Here is a 25,701-nt window from a genome sequence, read left to right as displayed (position 1 = left end):
TAGGATTCATGGATTAGGAGTGATCACAGCCTGAAGGTCAAGGTTTGACAGAACTTAACTGGTACAACAGCAGGTTACCTATTTCTGGCATTATCATGTTGAAAAACTCATATTAGGGTATATTCAATATCACATGTGATATCCCTTCGAAAATATCATTTTTAAATATCAAAACCACAATATTTATTCAATACAGAACATTTGAAAACTATTAAAAAGACAATAAAAACACCTACGTTACCTTAGATACTCAAACAACCACGGCTGACATACCGATGTTTATCCTCCTAGAACTATTTTCCCTATTGAGAGTAAAACTGACTGAGAGAACAAAGTCTTCCCCTCAGTGGTTTCTTCTGACCACAACCACCACTGTACTCATTGAGACATCTTGAAGAACTCCATCTCTTACACTCAGAAGGATGTTGCTGAGAAGTGACTTTACTTTCAGGATCCTAATGTGGATATTCACATCCTATAATAACCATGTGAAATCAGCAGCGGTAGCCTATGGAGGTGGTTAGGAATTAACTGAAAGGGGTGTCAGGAAACCTTCTGGGTTGATGGAAATGTTCTATATATTACTTTGAGTGTTGATTACATATTTGTGTCCACCTGTCAAAATGCATCAAACTGTATAAGACTTAAGTATGGGGAAAGCAAAGTATGGGGAAAAGCAAACTGGAAAGATGACACCAATACCCAACACCAGAAACATGTGCTTTGATATATTTTTCCACGGAATGTTCAAAAAAGCGAGTATTACTGAGCTGAACGGCTTCATGTGCACCCCTGTTAAACCCTGACAACTACCCTCAGATGTTCATTTCTAGGATCTTCATTTTATCAGTGATGAAGCTGAGGCATAGAGGGATTAAGTAACTTGCTCAAAATTCCACAGCGGGGAAGTTGCAAGGCAAAACTGGAAGCCAAGGCCTTGCAATCCTGGAAAAAAAAAAAGTTGTAACAATGTGCATGCCTTTTGACTCAGCAGTATCTCCAAGGAATGTGGTTCCAGGGAAAGAATTGAAGACTGATCCAAGAGATGTGTACAAGAATGTAAACACATCATTTATTGGAATGCCTGGGTGGGTCGGTCGGTTCATTGTCTGACTCTTGATTTAGGGTTAGGTTGCGATTCGCGTTTGTGAGTTCGAGTCCCATGCTGGGCTGTGCTGCACTCATGGCATGGAGCCTGCTTGGAATTCTCTCTCTCTGCTCCTTCCCCACTCGTGCTGACTTGCATGCTCTCTCTCTCTTAAAATGAATAAATTAATTTAAAAAAACCCATGATTATTAATAATACTGAATCAAGTTAAATGGAGTGTAAATTAAGTAGGCCCATGTGATAAACCACCTACATCACTTCAGTCACATCATATTAGCTTGAAAGAGAATGTAGACAACTTTCAAGGTAGGGGAAAATGGTTATGATATATTAATAAAAATAATCAGGTTGAAAATGTTTACATGTATGACTTCAACTTTGTTTCTTTTTTAAAAAAATACATTTAAAACCTTTAAGAAAATATGTCAAAAGAAAAATGGTTATCTTTCAGTAGTAGGAATATAGGTTATTCATTTTTATCTTTTATATATTTTCAGCAGTTACTATGTGTTACTTTTATAATTAGAAAGGCAAGAATAAATTTTATTTTAAAAATTTAAAACATGGGGAAAATCATTGCTCTCATTGATGAGTATATACCCCCATGACGATGATGTGTGTGTGTGTGTGTGTGTGTGTGTGTGTTTGTGTGTATGTGTGTGTGTGTGTGTGTGTGTGTGTGTGCATGTTTTTATGGGAGGAAGAGTTTGGTAGCCTAGTTTGAAGATAGCCCCTTAATAACTTCAGGGTGTTAGCATTATTCAATAACTTACACCTAACTGTAAAAAAGTGACATCACCAGGCTTTCTCCCTCAGTCATTATGTGCAAAATGTATATGGTTGGCTTAAAAAACTTAAAATCAATGTCCAATTTATAAAAAGACCTTGAAAAAGTTATTACCTTTGCTTTTAGCAGGAAGGCATAAAAATTGAGATCAATAAACACTGAAGTCCTCTGAATACAGCGGACAGATCTAACGTAACTCTGAGAGGGATTAGCACCACCGTAAGCAAAAAGGTATACAACTAGGAGCACCTGGATGGCTCAATCCGACTTCAGCTCAGGTCATGATCTCACGGTTTGTGGGTTTGAGCCCCGCATCGGCCTCTGTGCTGACAGCTCAGAGCCTGGAGCCTGCTTCGGATTCTGTGTCTCCCTCTCTCTCTGCCCCCCACCTCTCAAAAATGAATAAACATTAAAAACAATTAAAAAAGTATACAACTTGAATGTGCCACAAGTGCTGTGGCTCCATGCCATCAAGTGTAGAGCCGTGGTTGAAGAATCATGGCAGAGACCAGCACTGTTTTTCCAACTTGTCTACTGCATGGCTCCTTTTTCAAGAACATGTGAAGAAACACAGAGTCTTTTCCTATGCAATAACTTTCATTTGAGAATTACAATTGCAAGGAAGAATTGTGTCCTTATAACCGGTGAAAGAATTATTTATATTATTAACCGAAATGAAAATCCAAATTTAAACATTCTTCAAGAATTAGAATTATCATTTGAAAACTTCTAGTATGGATACTCAGCTGTTCTTTTAAGTAAAGCAATTTCTCAGAAGGCTTTCATTTATGAAAAAGCATGACCTTGAATTCTGAGCAAATCATGGGTTTAGATTAGTGTAATGCTGGTCAGAGACAATGGGTTAGACAGGCATGCTCCCTGCCTTCATGAAGTGGTCCATATGAAGAGACACACGGGCCAGAAAAAGTGTGAGGGGAAGGGTATTACAGGATGTCACAGGAGCAGACAGGATAGGCACTGAACCTAGCTCATGGGTTAGGGGGCAGGGAGTCTAGAAAAGTCTCCCAGTGGAGGTGACACCTAGCTGAGACTGCACAGGTTAGCAGGAGTTAGCCTGGCAGAGAGAACACAAAGCATCCCATGCACTGTTGGTTGAGGAAACTTGGCATCTTTGTGGATTCAAACCTGAGGTAGGATTGTAGAGTTCCCCTACATACTGTGTGACCCCGAACAAGTTATTTTACTTCCCAGAGCCTCAAGTTTCCTTATGTGGAAAGTAGGGATAGTACCATTTACCTTGGAGAGATGTCCCAAGAAGCTGAAATTAACTAAGTAGGACTCCTTACAGAGACATTTATCCTTAGAGATATATGCTAAGTACATGTGCCCATTATTCTGTATCACAGAAACTCCAGCCCACTATTCTCTTTGCCACTCCTTCAGCATGCTCCCCTCCCAAAAGCTTTGTCACCTTGCCATTCCTTCTGTCCAGAATGTTCTTCCCCCAGATATTCACATAGACCTTGCTTCCTCATGTCCTTAGGTCTCTGCTCATCTGCTTAAATGTCCCACCCTCCCTGAACTTGATCTTCCCCTTACACAGCTTTTTGCTCCATAGAATTCATCACCCCAACATGCCATATATCCACTTTTTGTTTATCTGACTACCTGTGCTAGAATTTAAGTTCCTTGAGGGTACAGGGTTTTGTCTCATTTGTTTCCAGAGCTTAGCACAGTGCCTGGCACACAGTAGGTTCTCCACACATATGTGTTAAAGAAATGAATAAATACGCTAAGTTTGAGGGGATGCCTTTCTTTAGTCTTCTTTAACTCTCTTGGGACCTGACATAAAGCTTTGCATTAAGCAGGCATTTCATAAGCATTTGCTGAACTGTACAACTGAACCACTTTTTACAAATGTTCATCTGATACCTAAAGACCAACTGACTGTATTTTTATGGCTTAGCAAATAAATCCAAGATTGTGTTTAATTACAGTGAAGCAGTAAGCTGCTTGCTCTATCAATCTGGTGGGGAGAAGAACAAAACTGGTGGTTTGATTTCATCAGTGAGTGGAATCAATTAACACATTTATCAACTAGTTCCAAATAACCACAGCTCTTGCTGATACAAAAGGTCAAATGCTGATGAGGTATGCCAGGATCAGTATCCTGATTGAATAAGGACAGAAAGTAAAGTACAGAAACAAAATGTTTCAGGGCTGAAATTTCTTTCAGCCATTAATCTGGGTCCTTTGAGAAACCACACTGACTAAACTGTCAGGATATGCACCGCATATGGTCCAAAAAAGTTCTGGAACCTCCCCTCAAATGAAAAACCAAAAATCTGCTTCAGTACTGGAAAAGTTAAGTCCCAAATGAGTTCAATTGCTCCCTCCATACATTACAGAGTTAAAATTTAAACAAAATGCAAAAGTAGAGTGTTCAAATTTTACAATCTGTACCATATGCTCCAGGGTTTCATAAGGAAACTATCTTAAAGATTTACGATTAGTATGTGGTAAGTATAGTAACTATATACAATTTCAAAATATTGTTAAAATGCAAAGAAAATAATTTCGTTTGAAAAGAAAACACAATCAAATTTAGTTTACAATCAAATTTAGTTTACTATAAAAAGATTGGTCTTCAGAAGGTTGATATTTACAAGCTAAAACTCCAATTTCTGTAAAGAATTCCCCATTCCCGAGGAAGCATCTTGAGGATAACTTCAGTTCAAGCCCATGCTACAAAGAAAATCCAAATCAGCTGATAACATGTATGCAAAGAATAACCTTTTTAAAAAAAGTTTATTTATTTAGAGACACAGGGGGGTAGGGGAAGAGACAGAGAGACAGACAGACAGACAGAACCCCAAGCAGGCTCCACACTGACAACCCCTGATGCAGGGCTCCAACTCATAAACCCTGAGAACATGACCAGAGCTGAAATCAAGAGTCAGAGGCTTGACTGAGCCACTGGGTACCCCAAAGAATAACCTCTTATATTGACATGGCATGTTTCAAAGAACTTTCACATTTCACTTTCACCTGATTTGAGCTTCAACAATACCCTGCAGAGAAGCCACATCAATGTACAGATGGGCAAACAATCTCAGAGCATTCTGAAACCTGCCCACACCCCCAGAACCAGCATGAAGCAGGGCTGGGTCCAACACCAAGACCTTCTGAAAACCATGCCCAGGATTCTTTCAGTTGAAAGAATATGTAAGTGATCTTCTACTATTCTTTTATAGCATTGTAATTTAAATGGATTTGCACTTTGGGGGACACTCTAAATGATGCAATATACCAAAAAAAAAAGTTTTTTTTTAAGCCCTAGAGCCAAATTTAGGCACATTTCTAATGGGGTCCAGTTTCGTAGGGTTCTGTCCTTGGCTCACAGTTCTATTTAAGACACTCTTGTCTGGTGATCTCATCCAGTCCCCATGCTCTGAACTGATAGCTATGTCCTGATGACTTCTAAATATGTGTTCCAGTCTATCTTTTTCACTGAGCTTCAGACTCATATCCACCTTCCCATTGCACATCTCCACTGGAATGTGTCTCAGGTGCCTGACATACTATGTTTCTACATCTCGACATCTTCCTCTTCCATCTAGAAGGCTTCCTGGGCTCATTAGCTGGGCTCCCAGCTAATGGTACCATCGTCTATCCAATCTTCTAACTAAACACCTAGGAATGACTCCACGTTGCTCCCTCATCCCCTGGACCCACCCAGTCACTAAGTCCTGTCCGTTGTACATCTCTCTTAAACTTATGCCCTTCTCCTCAGCCCAACTAGCATCTTAGTCCAGGTCCTCATTATCTTCCTACCTGGAACACTGCAATGGTCACAAATTGAACCTCCCCCTGCTACCTACATGTATGTGTCTGCATGCTCCCTCCCACACATAAATATGAAATATAAATCCACTCATGTCATGCAAGCTGCTGGAAATTCTTCAAAAACTCTTCTTCACCTGCTACAGAAAAACCAAATTCCCTGGCATGGAATTTGTATCTGACACTGTGAGTTTCCTATCAAATAACTATCCTGCTCCTCTTTCCTTAGTAAGCAAACCCTGATTTGTTGCTAGAACATGGCCGCATAATAACTTCCTAGCCTTCACTACAGCTAAGTGCAGTCAAGGGACCAAGTTCTGGCAATTTCCACGGTAAGTATTGTGTGGAATTTCAGGCTCCCTAAAGGGAACTAGCTCAGCTGGGAGAAGTACCCTTTGCCCATCTGGAATACAGAGATGATTCCTGAAGCTTTAGCAAACATATTAGACCACAGAGTGACCCTGAAGATGGCTGAACAAAAAAGATAGAAATCTGAGTCCCAAATGACTCCATGGAGCTTTCATGAGCTGGACTGCCCACTTCCAGACTTTTTACAGGAGAGAGAAATACATTTCTATCTGGCTTAAGCCACCATCATATTCCATTTCCTATTACAGGCAATGGCCCCAAATCCTAAGTGATAGAGAATTCAAACATCTCAAGAATGTTAAGCCTTTCATAGCTTCATTTCTGCCAAACCCTCTAGCCTTATCTTCCACCATAGCTCAAACTGTAAGTTCCAAAATTCTTGTAGTTTTCCACTCTACACACACACTCACCAGGAGCTTTCATACTTCTCAACTTTTGCTCAAGCTTGCCCCCTACCTAAACACCCTCCTTATTTTTGTTCAGGTTTTAACTTTTCATCACTTCCTACAGAAAGTCTGTCTAAACCTCCATGTTAGGCTAAGTGGCCATTCTCTTTGCTCCCATAATATGCTGGGAATACTCCAATTTTGGAATCCATCTGCCATTATGTATTTATGGGCCATCTCTCCCAACCCACAGATAGAGCCTCAAAGGGCAGACACCACATCTATTCATTTTGTATTTATATCTCCTAATAAAAGTAAGAGCTCAGGAAATATATTCTGAGGTCAACTGCATTTTCCTCACTGAAATGGAGTGAACAGTATCGAATGCCTCCAAATGTCCTGATTAGCTCTCCGTGTCAGTAGCAAGTTAAAGATTGAAACAAAATGGTAATTTCTTTCCCCCTGAGATGGAAAATAAATTACAGGTGAGCCATCTTAAGAAAACATCCATTCTGAGAAGCAATCTACTGTTTGGATGTTTCAGACCTGAATTTCCTCATGTATAAAAGAGAACTTGGCACTAGGCAATCTTGGAGGCCTCATCTGGCTCTAATATTTTTATAATTCCATTGTTGAACATAAACACATAGAACCGGACACAAGGAGCCCACTGTGAATGGATCGCTCCTCCAGCAATTGGCAGCATGACCAGACTTACCTAACTTTTAAATAAATTACGTACAAAGAGTGTCTAATATTATCGAGAAGTCATCAGATGACAGTGCACGCTCTAGGATAATGAAATGCCTATTGTGGGAGAATATGCCTCCTAGACTCCAAACACACTGGCCACCTATAGAGCCCTTGAACTTGCCATGCTTCTTCCTGATGTCTGGAACTTGCATTTGCTATTCCTTCTGTTTTAAATGGTATTTCCATCCCTCTTCACTGGTCACCTCAGCTCAAGAGTGACTTCCTTAGAAAACTCTTCTGTCTCTCCCTGACCAGCCTGAATCACTGTATTAAAAGTTCTCACTCATTGCAGTGCATTCCTGTTCTTCGTGGCACTGGTCACAGTTGTGATTTTCTACTAGTATGGCCATCTGATTGAGGTCTTTCTCCCTCACTATACCATACTCTCCATAAGGGAATATTTTGTTTTTGCTCATTATTATGCTTGTATCCTTGGCAGAAAGTTGATGCTCAATAAACACCTGCTAAAATATCTCCAAAGGCTGTGGGAGGGAGGAGAAAAGTAGACAAGTTTCATTGGGGGGGAATGTCCAGCTATTCTAAAAGGCTGGAAATCCTTTGAGCTCTCCATCACATCTTTGAAAGGGGACCGTGAAGTCACTTTCTGGTGACCGTGGAAGGCACTGAATGAGGCCTCCATTTGACAGAGCAATCATGACAAGCTAAGAGAAGAGGCAGGAATGTGACTGCATAGTTTGGAGTTTTAGTAACAATTCTAAGAAGGGTTCATAGTCAAAATCTGTATTGAGAGTCCCATGGTTGGCACATCCTGAAGAAACAAGGACTCTCATGAAAATGACAAATGACAATTTGTAGTTTTCCTTGCAACAAACAGATCAAGAAAGACTAGACCTACTTCTCGGAGCAGAAGGAATGATGTTATCCAATGACAAAGGGAACACAGAGCTTCTAAATTTGGTTTTCATCTTTATCTACAGAGAAGTTTTTTCTCACTAGAATGAGTACAATAAATATAAATATGGAAATGAATTCCAATACAGGTGAGGTAACAGTAAGGGCCCAAAATTCCAGACTCAAATGAAAGACATTTGAGGACCTTGAAATTCTGTCAATAAGAAACACTTAGGAGTGAGAAGGTCCCAGGAGATGGGAATCTAACAAATGTTACAAGATTTTCAAGAGAGGGGAAGAGGTAGATATCAGAGAACAATGACTCAAGCAGGTGACCTTCATTACTGACCCAAATACAAATTGATTTGGAAACAGATTAACTGTGAATTCTTAGACATAGAAGCAATGCTCACAGTGGAGGGCTCCCCAAGCAAAACTATGCTTAGCTAATTTCAAATCACACAGGTATGTGAAGTCAGCAAGGTACCTGACAGTCCCGTATGACATCCTTGAGAAACAAGAGTCAGATGCTATTAGAGACTAATATTCACACAGAACTGTTTTCAAAGACTAGCTTAACAGACCTTATCTCGGAGGGAGATTGTTAATCTTCCCAAATTCTGAATTTTAAAAAAAGTCAAATTAGGTAGAGACTGTTCTCTCGATTTGAGGAGAAATCAAAGTTGATTTTCTTTAAAAGTTAATGTGCTACATGTTAAAAGACATTATTTCAGGTCTGGCAGTCAGCCTCTGTGGGTCAGTTCCACACCTGGACAATAGGACAGGACAGCAAATTTCCATGGTAAGCACTTGGGGCATTAGGAGTAAACACTGATTACCAGGCACACAGCAAGTCAAGAACTGCATAGGGTACAGGGTGGTCTGACTCATGGGTTCACAGTGTGTATTAAAATGCACTGTGTTCAGGTGTTAAGACAGCAAGGAGGAATCAAAAGTTAAATTGTGCCCTTCCATAAAGGTTTCTCACTAAACATATTTTAGATACATCCTATGCTTTGTCAAAAACAGCAACTCCAATGTGTGCTAGCTGGCTTTAAGAGTTTGGGATTGAAATGTCAAGGGCGCCTGAGTTTCCCTTTAAAATAGGTTATGAAACATGATTGAAAATGGGGCCTGTAATGCTGGAGGGCAGGTAAATGGGATGCGTGCCCTTTTGTCTTCCTAACTTTTCTGTAGGACTTGACTCTGAAAAAAAGTCAATGGCCTTGTAAATTATTCATGAGCTCTATCTGGGCTCCCAATCAGCCAACAAGCCCAGGACAAAGGAATGAATAGTCTTTTTTTCCCTTTAGCAAAGTGGCTCATTGACTGCTTACTTCCCAGCCCTTTCTTCTTGGTCTCTGGGCCGTGGCAGCCCCAGACCTTCTAACCAAAGGCAAAGGCACAACCCCTGTTCTTGCTGTATCTCCAGGGAACTGGACTTCTGTTCCTCCAAGAAATGCAAGTGAACACGTCTGAAAATCAGGGTCAAGCGGAAAAGCACAGAAATGTAACTGGCCTTTCTCCTCTCACACAAGGCATAGTTGGCTAAGAGACAGAAGAAAGTCAAGTCATAGGGAGCCTATGGTACTACCTTCCAAAGTCCTATTGGCAATGATTTGCAACACACTGAAAAATAAAAACCTTTCCTAACAATAAACAACAGCCCCTCTACAGGCATCTCTCAGAGATATTTACAGGTTCAGTTCCAGAATGAACTGTCTGAAATGAGTCAATACATTTTTTGGTTTCCCAGTGCATATAAAAGTTATGTTTACACTGTAATCTATTAAAATTGTGGGATAGCATTATGTCTAAAAAACAATCTTAATTTTAAAATATGTTCTTGACGGAGTGACTGGGTGGCTCAGTCGGTTAAGTGTGCGACTCCTGATTTCGGTTCAGGTCATGATCTCATGGTTTTGTGAGTTCCAGCCCTGCGCTGGGTTCTGCACCGACTGCAGAGAACCTGCTTGGGATTCTCCCTCTCTCTCTCTCTCTCTCTCTCTCTCTCTCTCTCTGCCCCTCCCTGTTCCCACTCTCTCTCTTTCAAAATAGATACATAAATTTTAAAAAATAAAATAACATAAAAGTATGATATGTTTAAAAAATACCTTATTGCTAAAAAATGCTAACCATCATCTGAGCTTTGAGGAAGTTGTAATGTTTTTGCTGGTGGACAGTCTCACCTCCATGTTGATGGCTGTTGACTCATCAGAGTAGTGGTTGCTGATGGCTTAGGTGGCTGTGAAATTTTCTTAAAATAAGGTAACAACGGAGTTTGCCACGTTGATTAATTTTTTTTTCATGAACAATTTCTCTGTCGCATGTGATGCTATTTGATAGCATTTTACCCACAACACGGCTTCTTCCAAAATTGGGGTCAAACTTGTCAAACCCTACCACTGCTGTATCAACTAAGTTTATAGTATATTCTAAATGCTTTGCTGTCATTTCAATAATCTTCACAGCATCTTCACCAGGAGTAGATTCCATCTCAAAAAACCACTTTGTTTGCTCAGCCATAATAAACAACTCCTCATCCATCCAAGTTTTATTACCAGATTGCAGCAATTCAGTCCCCTCTTCAGGGTCCACTTCTAATTTTAGTTCTCATGCTATTTCCACCACATCTGCAGTGACTTCCTCTATGAAGTCTCCAAGCCTCGAAGTCATCCATGAGGGTTGGAATCCACTCCTTCCAAACTCCTGTTCATGTTGATAGTTTGACCTCTTCCCATGAATCAAGAATGTTCTTAATTGCATCTAGAATGGTGAATCCTTTCCAGAAGGTTTCCAATTTACTTTGCCCAGATCCATTAGAGGAGTCACTAGCCATAGCAGCTATGGCCTTATGGAATGTATTTTTTAATAATAAGAACTGAAAGTCAAAATGACCTTGATCCATGGGCTACAGAATGGATGCCGTGTTATCAGACATGCAAACAACATTCATCTCCTCGTCCCTCTCCTGGGTGACCAGGTACATTGCCAGAGCAGTACTATTTTGAAAGGAACCTTTTTCTCTGAGCAGCAGGTCTCAAGAGTGGGTTTAAAATATTCAGTAAACCATGTTGTAAACAGATGTGCTGTCATCCAGGCTCTGTCATTCCATTTATAGAACACAGGCACAGTAGATTTAACATAATTCTTAAAGGTCTGAGGATTTTTGGAATAGTCAATGAGCACTGGCTTCAACTTAAAGTCATCAGTTGCACTGGCTCCTAACCAAGCCTGTCCTTTGAGGCTTTGAGGCCAGGCATGCGCTTCTCCTCTTTAGCAATGAAAGTCCTAGATAATATCTTTTTCCCATGTGAGGCTATTTCATCTACATTGAAAATCTGTGCTCTCGTGTAGCCACCTTCATTAATTATCTTAACTAGAGCTTCTGGATAACTCACTACATCTTCTACATCAGCACTTGGGGCTTCACCTTGTACTTTGATGTCTATGGAGATGGCTTCTTTCCCTTAACCTCATGAACCACCCTCTGCTAGCTTCAAATTTCTCTTCTGCAGCTTCCTCGGCTCTGTCAGCCTTCACAGGATTGAAGAGAGGGAGGCCCTTGCTCTGGATCAGGCTTTGGCTTAAGGGAATGTTGTTGCTGTCTGATCTACCCAGACCACTCACATTTTCTCAGTATCGGCATTAAGGCTGTTTTGGTTACCATTCGTGTGTTCCCTGGACTCTAGCACTTTTTATTTCCTTCAACAACTTTTCCTTTGAATTCACAAGTTGGCTAACTGGTGCAAGGGGCCTAGCTTTCACCCCATCTTGGCTTTCAACGTGCCTTCCTCAGTAAGCGTGATCGTTTCTACCTTGTGATTTAAAGTGAGAGACATGTGACTCTTCTTTTCACTTGAACACTGAGAAGCCACAGTTAATCACTGGACTAACTTTAATATTGTTGTGTCTCAGGGAATAGGGAGGTCCGAGGAGAGAGACAGGGATGGTGGAGGGGTTGGTCAACGGAGCAGTCAGAAACACATACGACATTTGTGGATTAAGTTTGCCATCTCATATGGCTGCAGTTCATGGAGCCCCAAAACAACTAGAATAGTAACATCAAAGGTCACTGATCACCAAAACAAATACATTAATAATGAAAAAGTGTGAAATGTTCTGAGGTTTACCAAAATGTCACACAGAGACACAACGTGAGCAAATATTGTTGAAAAAAAGGCACCGGTAGGCTTGCTCCACACAGGGTTGCCACAAACCACACACACACATATATATCTGATAAAACTGTGATATAGATAGATAGTTATCCACTATATCCACAGTTATCTGTGGAGTACAGTAAAGCAAAAGCAAAGCACTATAAAACAAGGTATACCTGTATCTGGATAGGTCAGAGGCAGCATCCATGATATCATTTTGGCTCCCATAAAGGCCATCCTAGGACATGTATGATAAATGAGGCTGTCTCATGCACCCAAGTTTCTCCTTGTGCTCTCTGGATGGATCAAATTCATACCCTGTACGACCCAATTGTGCCCTTTACTGTGTGTGAATTCCAAGGACTTGGTTTTCAAAGGCTTATCCTTAAGACTCTGCTCTCAGGCCAGTAACCTGAATGGAATTAAATTATCCTGTGAAATAAATCCACAGGATAAAAATAGCTTTTGAATCTATCCTAATTAAATGTGTTCCCTTCAAAGTCAACCATATCAGTTGGAGCCTGCATATGGGATTCAAGTTGAAGAGTAAATTAAAATAAGTTCTCAAAACTGAACCACAGATGCCAAGAATTTAAATAAAACTTCTCAAGATGTGGGCTGATACAGCTTCACAGAAACGACATCAGGCTATAGTGTCCATCCTCCATAGTTGAAGACAAATGAAACAAGTAGACTGAGAGGTGGTCACATCCCACACAGGAGAGCAAGTCTGTTGGCCTCATGCCAGTGTGATGTGGTCTGCAAGTAAAGCCTCTAAGGGTTCGAGAAAATGAGTTTTGACAACCGTGCTATTCTCCACTGCTTCCATCTGAATGTTTGTGTCCCTGACCATCCTTCTCCCCACGCCGACCCAAATTCATACGCTGAAATCCTCACCCCCAAAGGTGATGGTATTTGCGGGGCCTTTGAGAGGTGCTTAGGTCATGTGGGTGGAACCCTCATGAATGAGGTTAGTGCCTTTATAAAAGAGGCTCCAGGGAGTTCCCTTAACCCCTTCTGCCATGTGAGGACATAGAGAAAAGATAGCTATCACCAGACACTGAATCTGCTGCCACCTTGATCTTGGACCTCCAGCCTCCAGAACTGTGAGAAATGATTTTCTGTTGTTTAAAAGCCACCCGGCCTGTGGTATTTTGTGAAAGGAGCCCAGAAGAATGAAGACACATGCTCTGCCTCCTTTTCATGAATTAAAGTCGCCCTATCACCAGAAGGGGAATAAGAAGTCCCCTCTTTAGTGGTAGAGTGTCCAAGTCTCTCCTGAGGAGGCAGTGTGGCCCAGTGGCTAACGGTATAATTTGAATTGTGGCTTTACTACGAATTAACAGTGTGGTTGCTAAGCCTTTCTAAGACTCGGTTATTCACCTAAATAACACTAATAAGATTGTTATATAATAATAGTGCTGGAAGGATGAGGGCAGAAATTCAGGTAAAGACTGTCACAAATGCTCCATGTAGCTCTTGTTGCCATCATTGGTATTAGTCTTTGGATTTACCGAAGTCCCTGTCAAGTTGGGAAGTCATAATTCTTAACAATTAAATGTGGGGAAGACTCTCTCTGGGATGAACAGAGAGCAGATGGATGGATAAGCCACAGAAAGGAGAACAAGAGCAGAGCTCGTGGCCCAGAGTCTGATGCTACCTACCATCAGGAAGATCTCTGAACTCCCTCCGCCACCAGCAACCCCCTCCAATCATGCACTGGGCGGAATTCTGAGACAGGAAAATTCCCATGCTGGAGGCTCCGGGAGAACAGAGAGCCTGATCAAGGAAGCTCAAAGCACAGGCCATCTACAGCAACCTGTGGCAGCTGCACGGCTGAAGAATGAGTGGAGATTCCTGATTCTGTTCAAGCGGAAGACTCCCACTGCTGGTATCCAGCCTGGCTCCAAGCTCTTTGCCCACTTCTCTGCCCCACAGCTGAGGCTGAGACAAGGGCCGCATCTAGTTGAGGCTTTAGGGCTCTGCCCTGAGAATTAACATTTCTGTATCGTGCCTGTTATACTTCCTTTGCTTTCTCTCTTCTTTCTGGCATCGTCAATCCATCCTGATGAATTCTTTCCTAGCCTCACTCCTCTCTTCCTGTTTTGACTCTAAGATATTTAAGGATATTCAGTTTTTAAAGTTCTTTCACACTTGCACAGTGATGTCAATACTGTTCTGAGCCCCCAAAAGGAACAGTGTTAGCAAGGCTAATAAATTGCCAGTTTAAATCAGGAAATTCTTTTACTTTGACATTCATGCTCCTACGATAAAAATGATTTTTTCTCAAAAGGAAACAATTGCATCTCAAGAGAAAGAAGAGTTTATATGGCAACTAAGCTACAAAGTTGTGTAAAGAGGAGGAAAACACTGACCACAGGGAAAAAATTTAAAAATAAACATCGTCTAACACACTCACTGTTACATTTCCCATCTTACCCAATCTTGCGTCTGAACAAAGTTTCATCTCCTATCCCTTTGCATTTTGAGGTCTAACAGCGGCAACCAGATTTTAAGCCCCAAGTATATTATCATCAGAAAATTGTGTGCCATGATGCGGAGTCAACATTCAGGAGGGGCTACACATGATCGAGCAGGACACTGCTCATCAACAGTTCACCTTTTGGTTGCTTGACTGGCGAGCTGTAACCCCAACTGACCGAGATTCTTATCACAGTAATTTAGGGCAACAGTCAGCCACACTCTTCAGTGTAGGTATGGATCCTTAAAATGGAATGGAGTGTTTCCAACGTTAACACAGAAAAAGAGAGCAACAACGTGTTCAGCACCTTGCAGGGGCTGGCTCTATGAATTCAGGAATAATCTCAGTGCAGCAGTTCAAGCCGAGTTTATGAACACCACATGGGGGAAATTCTGGTTTGCAGGCAATGTGTAACACTAGGTTATTTATTCTAAGGGACACATACCTTTGTAAATTTAATTCTAAAAAGATTTCAATTGATTAACAGGAAAAACAGAAGGGTGGATGAAGCCAGGAGGGCAAACAGCGGATGAATTAGGAGATAGGTTACCAGCGACCAAAACTCACCTGTAGATGATCCCTTTCTCGTGTAGGAACATGAGCGCCGAAATGATTTCTGCAGCATAGAAACGAGCTCGTGCTTCATCAAAACGACGAGACTTTTGAATGTGAAACATCAAGTCGCCCCCATTCACAAACTCCATCACGAAGAACAGGCGATCCTGGATACAAACACAAGAGAGGATCCAACGTGGTGTAACCATTAGCCTAGAATCTGGTCAGCATCATGTTACCTTGGGCGGGGGCGTGGGGAGAAGAGGTCATCAAGTGGAGGTAGTCAGTGGAATATCCTGATGGGGTCAGTGCAAAGCATGAGGGTGTTTGTGGGGGCCGTGGGGGGGGGCACGTAACACCTGGATCTCCTTTAAGTAATTCCACACAGCCTTGATCTCTGCATTAAACAAAAAATAGGAAAGTCTCAGGAGCCTTTGGTTCTAGTAGCAGCTCTGCACTTAAACGCCACGTAACCTTGAGTTTAATTTGTTTTGGACGTCTGACGTTAGCAAAGTGAGGATGAGGGCAGGATCCCTAGCCCAATCATGGGGTTTCAGAATGTGGAGGAGAGCAACATAAATGGAAAGGCACATGCCGCTCCTCTGGAACATGCAGGGTTAATTGCAGAAGGCAAGGGACACCTACCGGGTCCTCACACTTGGGTAGGGAACACTCACAGAAAGAGGAAAACATTTTAGACAAGCCTGTCAAACAGCAGTCTAACGACAGCCTCAGAGTAGCCTCAGTGTTAGAAATTCCATTCGGGCCATGAGGAAATTCCCGAGTTAGGAGTGGAAAGGTGCAGACTGGTGGGATGCTGGCTCCACTTGGAAGGAGCTCTCAACCTCACAGAGGAAAGGGCCCTCACGGTTCCCCATGCAAGTGCACTAAGTACTGAGCATGTGGTGTGAACACAGTGCCTTGATTAAGACTTCAATAAAAGGAACGTGAAGTCTCAATGAAAAAGCGATGTCTGTAAGACTGACAGTATCAAGTGCTTTGTTTCAGGAACCTCTGAGGTCAGTGGATTTCCTTACTCCCTCCACTAACATCTACGAAGTCCCTGGGTCGCCAGGCACTGAATGAGGTGCTGGGGATCCAAGAGAGTAGAACAGGCATAATGTAGATACAACCTCTACCCATATAGAGTCTGGTAGGGAGACAGACACTGATTTAAAAAAATAAACAAGGAGCCATATAAACAAATAAAGTTACAAATTCTGGTAAATCCTGTGAAGGAAAAGGGGAGGAAGAGGAGACATCTGGTCATCTGCCTGGGGGTCAGTGGAGGAGTCTCTAAGCGAGTGACATGTAAGCAAAGGTCTACAGGATAACCCCGCAGGGCCAGCCATCATCGTTTTGGGGGCAGGGGGGCGGGGGTGGTGGACATCATCTTGTAGGAAATTGGTTTTTGCCAATTCACAAAGGATGTGTACTGACAACTCATCTTTCCTTGTGGTTTTCAGTGCCCCAGCTTTGTTCACACTGTTACCCCGCATCCACAGCTAAGCAGTGGACACAGCTGTGCGAGTTGTAGCTCACACTCCCAAGTCACCACTGGTTTCATCGGGCCTTCCAGATCAGAACACAGAACTCATGACCTCTTAGTCCTGATTTTAAGACCTTAATTCAGAGAAAAAAAAAAAATCCCCTGGGTCTATGAAACTTCTGTTAATGAGAAGTATGAATTTAAGAGTGAAGATGGGGGGAGGTGGGGTGCCTAGGTGAGCATCCAACTCTTGATTTCAGCTCAGGTCAGGATCTCATGGTTATGGTTTTGAGCCCCGCATCAGGCTCTGTGCTGACAGTGTGGAACCTGCTTGGGATTCTCTCTCCCCTGGTCTGTGTGCCTCCGTAGCTTGCAGGCTCACTCATGCTCTAAATACATATATACATAAACAAACACACAAACAAGTATTAAAAAAAAAAGAGTGCATAAGGAACGACAAGGTTCACACACACAAAAACAAAACCAAACAATAACAAAACAACTCTTGAGGTTGGCCAGTGTAAGTCAATTGAAAGCTAAATACAGTGAGCCATCTGACTGAGCTAGTGGCCTTCATTTGAGTGTGACTGACAAATGGAGTGGCAGATGTGGCTAGGACAAGCTTTGATGAGCAATGGTGTTCTTTATTTTCCATATGGGAAGGACCCAAGAGCAGGGTAGCAATGGAGTGGGATGGAGGCTAAGTACGCGATGGAGATACGTCCAAGAGCTGCATCCACACAGGCCACTGTAATGACAATGCTGTGTCCATTTTGAAGGGGTGGCCAAGGGGGACACAATGAAGACTCAAGTGGTAAAGCCACCCAAACCACCCCTCGACAAGTAGGTAAGTCTTACACATTTTTGTTAACCAGCCTGTTCACCTTCTTCATGGCTGTGACTGGCAGTCACGTGAATTCCAAGAGCTGGAAATACCTGATTACTGGAATTGGGTCAGTAGGTAAGGGGCCATTCCTTAGGCTGCTGAAAGTCAGTGTAGTTGGCAAGAGTTCCTAAGGCAGTAGGCATCAAAAAGATGAGGGTATTGTAAGGGCAATTTCATCCATTTCTAGTTTCCCCCAAATCGTTCTCATATTCTCAAGTCTGAAAAGCCAGAGCAGGGGCTGAGTTCCAAATCTGGGGGAGGAAATACTGCCTTCTTGTCTCTTTCATCTGTTCCTCAGCCCAGCCCTGGAGGTGGGTTCTCAGAAAAAGTAGGAGGGTCAAGGGGTCACACCCGCCTGTGATTTGCAACAAGGTCATAAGCCTCAGGAATGCGAAAATAGGGGTTTCTTTTCATTTAGACTTTCATTTTCTTAATGCTTATCTATTTTTAGCATGAGTGGGGGAGTCACAGAGGAAGACACAGAATCCGAAGCAGGTTCCAGGCTCTGAGCTGTCAGTACAGAGCCCGACATGGGGCTTGAACCCACAAATGTGAGATCGTGACCTGAGCCAAAGTCAACGCCACCCCGGCGCCCCTCAGAGCTTCACTTCTAACTTCCTGTATGGCACCACCTAGAACAACTCTCACCCCTCAGGCTACTTACAGCTCTTGAAGCAAGCAGGAAGGGGAAACAAGCCAGCCAGAGATAATGACAATTTACCAAAAGTAATGGTCCATCCTATCAAAGACCTAAAATAATATCACAAGGTAGGAAAATAAAAATGTGTTCATCAACTCACAGAATGCCTTTGCTGAGAGGAGCCCCTTTGTTTACACGCATATCTCTTCACCCTAATAATGGCCTTTCTGACACCTAAAGTCACCAGGCCATCGAGCTTGTTGGAACAACATCCAAATGAGATACAATCAGCCCTGGTTTGGGTCCCAGGGCTCCATGGGAGTAAAGGGTCTGAGTTCTGGTATGCAGGCTTTATGGTACCTAATAAGGCTTTCAGAGATCTTTTACACTGTTAAGGTTCTCAACCAGAAGGAATGTTTACTGAGCACACGCAATACCAGGTCCTGGGGAGAGACAAAGTATTGTAAAATGAATGCCACCCCACACCTGCTCTCCAGAAGTTCAGAGAAGTGTGGATAGAGCACATCACCCCAGTGTACTCAGAGCGGTGGAGGCACACGGAGGCTGTCGTGGGAACAGATCAGGACACCTGAGCAGCCTGGAGGCTGGGGTGGGACGTGGGGAAAGCTTCCGAGAGGAGCTAATTCCCCAGCCTTGAAGGATGAGGAAGCAGGAGTCAGGCTGGAGTGGGGAGGCATCAAGGTATACGAACAGCTGAACTATCAGATATGAGGCAGGGGACAATGGCTGCAAAGGGAGACCGTCCCTAAGTGCTGAAGCTTCTGCATGTGGGGCATCACTGGAATATGCTGCTTTCATAATCAAGTGTTGACAGAAGAAGCAAAAGGCTATGGGGTGCCTAGGTGGCTCAGTCGGTTAAGGGTCCGACTCTTGATTTCGGCTCAGGTCCTGATCTTGCAGTTTGTGAGCTCAAGCCCCGCATCGGGCTCTGCGCTGACAGTGCGAAGCCTGCTTGGGATTCTCTCTCTCTCCTTCTCTCTCTCTGTCCCCCAGCCCCCCTTGGGCTCTCTCTCTCTCAAAATAAATAAACTCAAAAATTTTTTAAAAAAGCAAAAGGCTAGTTAGGGTACTTCCTTTCACCCCATCCTCAGGCCACCGACAGCTGAGAAGTTCAGGGCTATAGTCCTGTTCAGAGAGAGGCTCACTCACCTATTGGTCTCTACAATCATAGGCCCAGCGTCTGGGCTAAACCAGGTGGCGGCTATGGTGCTTGGCTGGAAAAAGACTCCGCGAGCAGAACCCGCCACACATACTAACACATCAGCTACAAACGCAAATCAGCCCTGCTAAATGTTCCTGCCAGGGAATGAGTTCCACCAACCCGAGGGGAACTTTTCATACTTAGCGCGTGCCCTTTACAAAGCAGAGTCATGGACGTGACGTTGTGACGGGAGGCAGGAGATCGCCTCTTGCCTAGACTCCACTCGAAGTCTGGGCTGTTGAAGAACTAGTCTCCCTCACCACCCGACAAGCGCGAAGTTACGCTTTACAAACTCAGCTGTGAAGCAAGTAGAGGAAACATCTGCCGGGCCCCCCGAGTTTAGGGAGGCAGGGCATAATAGATTCAGGTTGCCTGAGTCACTTCTGGGGCAGGGAACAGTTTCCAAATCCCGCCTACGGCAGTGAGTACAAAAACAACTGTTTCTGTGTTTCAGCCTGTGTAGACAGCCATTCCAGCTTTTCTAAAGTCCAGTCTCCTAGAAACTGAGTCCTGGACACCTGCACAGCTTTCCCTGAGGCCTCTGGCTCCTCTCAGGTAAATTTTGCTCTGATCTGCAAGGTAAGAAACCCAAGGTCCCTGAGACTGGAGACCGGTGTAACCTCAGTTCTAAAGCCAAGTGGCCCAGCCCTTTGTCCCTTGCTCCTCTTTTGTCCCATTCAACCAACCACAAATGCAAGTCATTAACACGGGTGAGGAACACCTGGGGGAATAAAAACAACACAGAAATCCCTTTGTCCCATGCCTCCCTTCGGATTAGGAGGCCAAGGAGCTGGTGCCTGGTTAATAACAGAATTCCTGTCATCACCTGCCTGGCTCCATTAACCCGCTGCAGCCTGGCCCAAATCTGTCCTGGCTATCAGTTCAGGGCTGTTACTTCTTAGGGGTCAAAGGGGATAAAAATATCCCCCAAACTGATAGTGGCTGTCAGTATGAGCAGTGTGCATTCCCTAAAGGCCCTCATAAAGATTGTTCTTTAAGAATTAAACTGAGGGGACCGGGGGGCTCAGTCGGTTAAGTGTCTGACTTCGGCTCGGATCACGATCTCAAGGCTCGTGGGTTCAAGCCCCGCGTCGGGCTCTGTGCTGGCAGCTCAGGGCCTGGAGCCTGCTTTGGATTCTGTGTCTCCCTCTCTCTCTGCCCCTCCCCCACTCATGCTCTGTCTCTCAAAAATAAATAAAACATTAAAGGAAATAAAATAAATGAAAATGAAAATAAAGGAATTAAACTGATAGGCAACTGTATACAGAAAAGTTCGAGACAAAACACTTGGGTCGATGAAAAGTGATATACCGAGATGATAACCTGTGACAAGACAACATCACCTAAGGAGGATGACTGTAGAGGAACCAGGGATGAGATCCCCTGGGGTCACTGTGGTAGGTACCTTTGGAGGTGTCTGTTCAGCTCATTGATCCCTTTCTCAGAGAACTGCCCTGGCATGGTCACAGGGGGGCATGCTAGACACCCTGCACCAGCTAACTAGGGCAAGCTGGCCACCCCCTCTCCAGTATCTTTCCCAGAAAATCGGAACTGACATGGAAAGGTTAATTTAGGCTGTGTGGGGTGCAGGAGCTGAGGAAACGTGAATTAGGAAGCTGAGGTTATCTGTGTTGTGTGACCACGTGACATGTTTTGGTAAAACAGAGTGCTGAAAGCACGGCTGGACAGATGGATGGACGGAAGGACAAGAGAAAAGGATGGAACAGAAACATAGAGTGAGGCAGAGGCAAGAGATAAGGGCGAATGAGGGAGCCAAGAAGGAAACCACCTGGGCCCATCATGCCTTTCCATTTCCAGATCCGGAAGAGACATGGACAAAGTTGGCCCTCGGGTTCTGTGAAACACACCCTGTATCTCTACATCTTTATTTTCACTTCTCACTTTTTTGCATGACCTTGGGTAAACCGCTTTCTCTACTTGCCACCAGGAGAATTTTAACTGAAACACACAGCAATTCTTAAGGGGCAAAAGGTTCACTTATTCACAAATCTGGGATAACAACACACTACAACGACCATGTGCAGATTAAACCAGAATCAAAGTGCCTTGTCAGGGCCAGGCCCAGAAGAGGCTCCACAAGCAGAAACTATTGTTATTAGTACATCATGCAAACAGGCTAACGTGTACTCTAGGAGGTCCTGCACCCAGTGCCCAAGTCCCTGATGTCACCAAGACAAAGCACAGCGTGGTGGTGAGGGCACGGGGCCTCTGGAGCCAGGGCGCCTGAGATGCCAAAGCAGCTCCCGCTGTGCTGTATTTATTTTCTGTCTCAAAACTCCAATCTGCAAAACGAGGATAATAAGAGGACTGAACTCACAGGTGTACAAGCATTACATGATTTAAGCTAAGAATGTCCAACGGTAAAAAAAAAAAAAAAAAAAAAAAAAAAAAGAATGTCCAACGGTGCCAGGCCCACAGTGAATGTTCACTAAGTGTGAGCAAATATCATCCTCACTATCACTACGGCTTCCACCGTCACGGCCGTCTGCTCCCGGGGCTCTGGCCCCTATGTGTGTGTGTTGGGGGCGGGGGGGGGGGGGGGGCGCTGTCCTGGGCAGCGGGCTGCCCTGCATGGATGCAGAGACGGTGCCTCTCAGGCTGGCAAGTAGACAGGAATGAAATGGCAGCCAAAACAGCAATGTGAATGTGAGACAGGAATCTGGAGGGTTTAAGGAGTCAGGAGGACACCCACGCCAGCCGCGGGGGCACTTCTGATACTGCGTGGTCATGACCTTGACCTATTAAGGAGAGCTTTTCTTTCTGGGAAGTGATTACAAAGCAAGAGGTCACAAAACTAGATTTGATAACCAAAACGTGCCAACCGAGGGCTTCAGTTCCAGCAAGTTTTCTAAGTTTCTAATAGCAGATGATAATATTCTCTACTTTTTAAAAAAAAATTTTTTTTCAACGTTTTTAATTTATTTTTGGGACAGAGAGAGACAGAGCATGAAGGGGGGAGGGGCAGAGAGAGAGGGAGACACAGAATCGGAAGCAGGCTCCAGGCTCTGAGCCATCAGCCCAGAGCCCGATGCAGGGCTCGAACTCACGGACCGCGAGATCGTGACCTGGCTGAAGTCGGACGCTTAACTGACTGCGCCACCCAGGCGCCCCAATATTCTCTACTTTAAGAGCTTGATAATCATAACTGATACTGTTGCGAAGCAAATGGACTGCTAACATATCAGAGTGAGACTTCTTGTAGTAGCTCTTCTCCCTTTCCATACAGTTGCTTCACTCTTGTCAACAGAGTGAAAAAGATTTTTCTGTTTACAGCAAGAATCCATAGCCTGTACATGTCATCAACAGATATAAATCTTCAGTTGAAGATGTATTACAGCGAGGATGCAGATTGCCTTTCAGAAATAATTCAAAGAATAGCAACAACATTTACAGTTAATGAATTTAGTGATGGTTTTAAAGCAATGTTAAGCTGAGCGCCACATCTAGACTTACCTAAATTCTCAGCAATTACTTTGGAATTATTTCTGAAACAATAACACACCAACCCTGTATCAAAAGCTACAGTGTCACTGACTGGTTGTGGGCATGGAGAAGGAAATCTCCAGTAACAGACAGCATTGTGTTGAATTTCTCATAAGTGCTCCTTGCTTTATGATTTTGCTCCAACAAAGTCATCCACAGAGGGATTAGGGCGTTCCAATCAACAGGAAACAGTTATTGACGTCAAAGAGGTCACAGTGGAAAAGCACCCTCATGAGGAAATCTGATTGCACCATGCCTGAACTGGAAACAACTTAAATTTAACCACGTTAAGAATGATTACAAAGGCTTCAAGGAAGAAACAAGGACAGGGAATCTAATGGCTTCCTTTTTTTTTTTGTTTTTTTTTTTTGTTTTTTGGACTTACCATTTTTTGCAGCCCAGAAGATATCAGACATTAATTCAATCACTCAGCAACCCCTCTCTCAAGCCCACAGGCATGATACATCCTGTCTGAGCTCAGACACTAGTCTTCAGGAAGGTGAAATATGTCTCTAATATAACAAGCCCTTAGGAACCTGCATTTCAAACCTGGAGGGACACTCGGCTCTTTCCAAGACCAAGACTTTTCCCAGTTACACTGCCTATCGTCACCTGTAGTGAAACATGACAAGGCTCACCGACATGTATAACGGACTGGGCTGTGTGAGGCAATCTAACTTGCAGTTCAACACACTGGGAGGCATTTGAACCATAAGATTCATTTTTTTAATGTTTATTTATTTTTGAGAGAGAGAACACGTGCAAGTGAGCAGAGGAGGGGCAGAGGAGAAGTACAGAGGCTCCTAAGTGGGCTCGGCACCGACTGCAGAGAGCCCAATGTGGGGCTTAAATTCACGAACCTTGAGATGACACCCCGAGCCGTTCAGGCGCTTAACCGACTGAGCCACCCAGGTGCCCCTGAGCCAGAATATTCTTGAAGCATAACTAAGCAGTCAACATGACTGGAGACCGAGCAATGTCAGGGCTTGAGTCCTTCCACTTCCTGGCAGAGCCCTCTCTGGTCTGACTTTTACTTGAATGATAGCACTCAGTAATTCCCAAGGGGAGAGGGGACAGTGATCAATATCACAAATACATTCTCTAGTCCAAAATAGCCAAGTGTGTGATTTGCCATTCATGAGAAAATTTATCATAAAATTTTAAACTGCATTGTTTTAAAGTTTTTTTTTTCAACGTTTTATTTATTTTTGGGACAGAGAGAGACAGAGCATGAATGGGGGAGGGGCAGAGAGAGAGGGAGACACAGAATTGGAAACAGGCTCCAGGCTCTGAGCCATCAGCCCAGAGCCCGACGCGGGGCTCGAACTCATGGACTGCGAGATCGTGACCTGGCTGAAGTCGGACGCTTAACCGACTGCACCACCCAGGCGCCCCTAAACTGCATTGTTTTAAATAGAATTAAATCATCATGTATTTTATACTTTCAAAAAAAAAAAAAAATGGTCCACACACATCTTGCCCAGTCTCGTTGGGCTGCACTGGCCTTGTGTGCTTGGTGTTGTTTTCTGTAAAGGACCTGAAACCTCTGAAGGCAGAGCCCGGCTGGAAATGACACATCTCTGCTACCACCAGTGTAGTGCCTGGACCTGGCAAAGGGTAAATCACCCCTTGGAGAGCTAACATGGCAGGAGGCCATTTCTGGTTTCTACGACGATTTAAACTAGAACGTCACAAAAGCTGGAACCCACTGCCAAGATCAGTTCTACCCATTTAGTGTATGTAAGGGCAACGACGTAAACTGCCTTACCTGCAGTTAAAATAGTTCATGGAAGAGCTCGAAATGAGAAGCAGACCTGCTTCACACACCACTTCATTTCCCTTTAAGAATAAAGCTTTGTGGTTTTTTTCTCTGTTTTTAAAAGTAATTACAGGGGCGTCTGGGTGGCTCAGTCGGTTGAGCACCCAGCTCTTGATTTCAGCTCAGGTCATGGTCTCATGGTTCATGGGATCAAACCCCGTATCGGGCTCTGTGTTGACAACAGGGAGACTCCTTGGGATTCTCTCTCTCTCTCTCTCTCTCTCTCCCTCTCTCTCTCTCTCCCTCACTGTCTCCCTCTCTCTCTCTCCCTCTCTCTCTCTCCCTCTCTCTCTCTGCCCCTTCCTGGCTTGTGCACACACTCTCTCTCTCAAAATAAATAAACGTTAAAAGAATAAGCAAAAGTAATTACAGATTCATAGTTCAAATGTAGTTATAAAGTAAATACATAGAAAACCGAGGAAAAAAATAAATACAATGAAAATAAAATCATCTATAATCCTGATACCGAGATAGAATCCAAATACAAGGGGAAACAAAACCGTTTGTGGCTTTTAGGATACAAGGAACTGGAGATTTCAGGGCAAACAAGAAATTTAACAAGGGTGTTTTAAATTAGAATTTATTTACCCCTTATGTCCTACTTACCAGTCTTTAAAGAACAGAAAAAGAGAACATGAAAAATGTATCTTTCCTTTTCCACTTATATTACATAATATTTCCTGATGTACTTAGTCATTGAACTGTGAATTTTTTTAACAGGTGCATACTATTTTCAGTGCTATTTCTATGAAGTCCTACAATTAGCTGGACCTCTATTTATGTTAATGGAAACAAGAGGATAGTATGAGTATCTACTTAGGATACTTTATGATAAAGATCATTTTTATTAGCCTGGAAACACAGGCACCTTAGAACAGATTA

At 43.4% G+C, this 25,701-nt stretch overlaps 1 protein-coding gene across 2 annotated transcripts in view; it reads right to left on the bottom strand.

The window, feature by feature from the left end:
- PRKCH (protein kinase C eta) overlaps positions 1-25,701 on the bottom strand; it is a 232,515-nt gene that overhangs the window by 57,291 nt on the left and 149,523 nt on the right. For both annotated transcript variants that reach the window (XM_047861891.1, XM_047861892.1), the window contains exon 10: positions 15,272-15,426. In XM_047861891.1, coding sequence (XP_047717847.1) covers positions 15,272-15,426 — 155 coding nt within the window. The remainder of the gene's footprint in view (positions 1-15,271; positions 15,427-25,701) is intronic.

The sequence above is a fragment of the Prionailurus viverrinus genome, chromosome B3, assembly GCF_022837055.1.
Source record: "Prionailurus viverrinus isolate Anna chromosome B3, UM_Priviv_1.0, whole genome shotgun sequence".
Taxonomy (NCBI): domain Eukaryota; kingdom Metazoa; phylum Chordata; class Mammalia; order Carnivora; family Felidae; genus Prionailurus; species Prionailurus viverrinus.
Note: the sequence above shows the minus strand (reverse complement) of the source record. Positions and strands in the feature narration are given on the sequence as shown.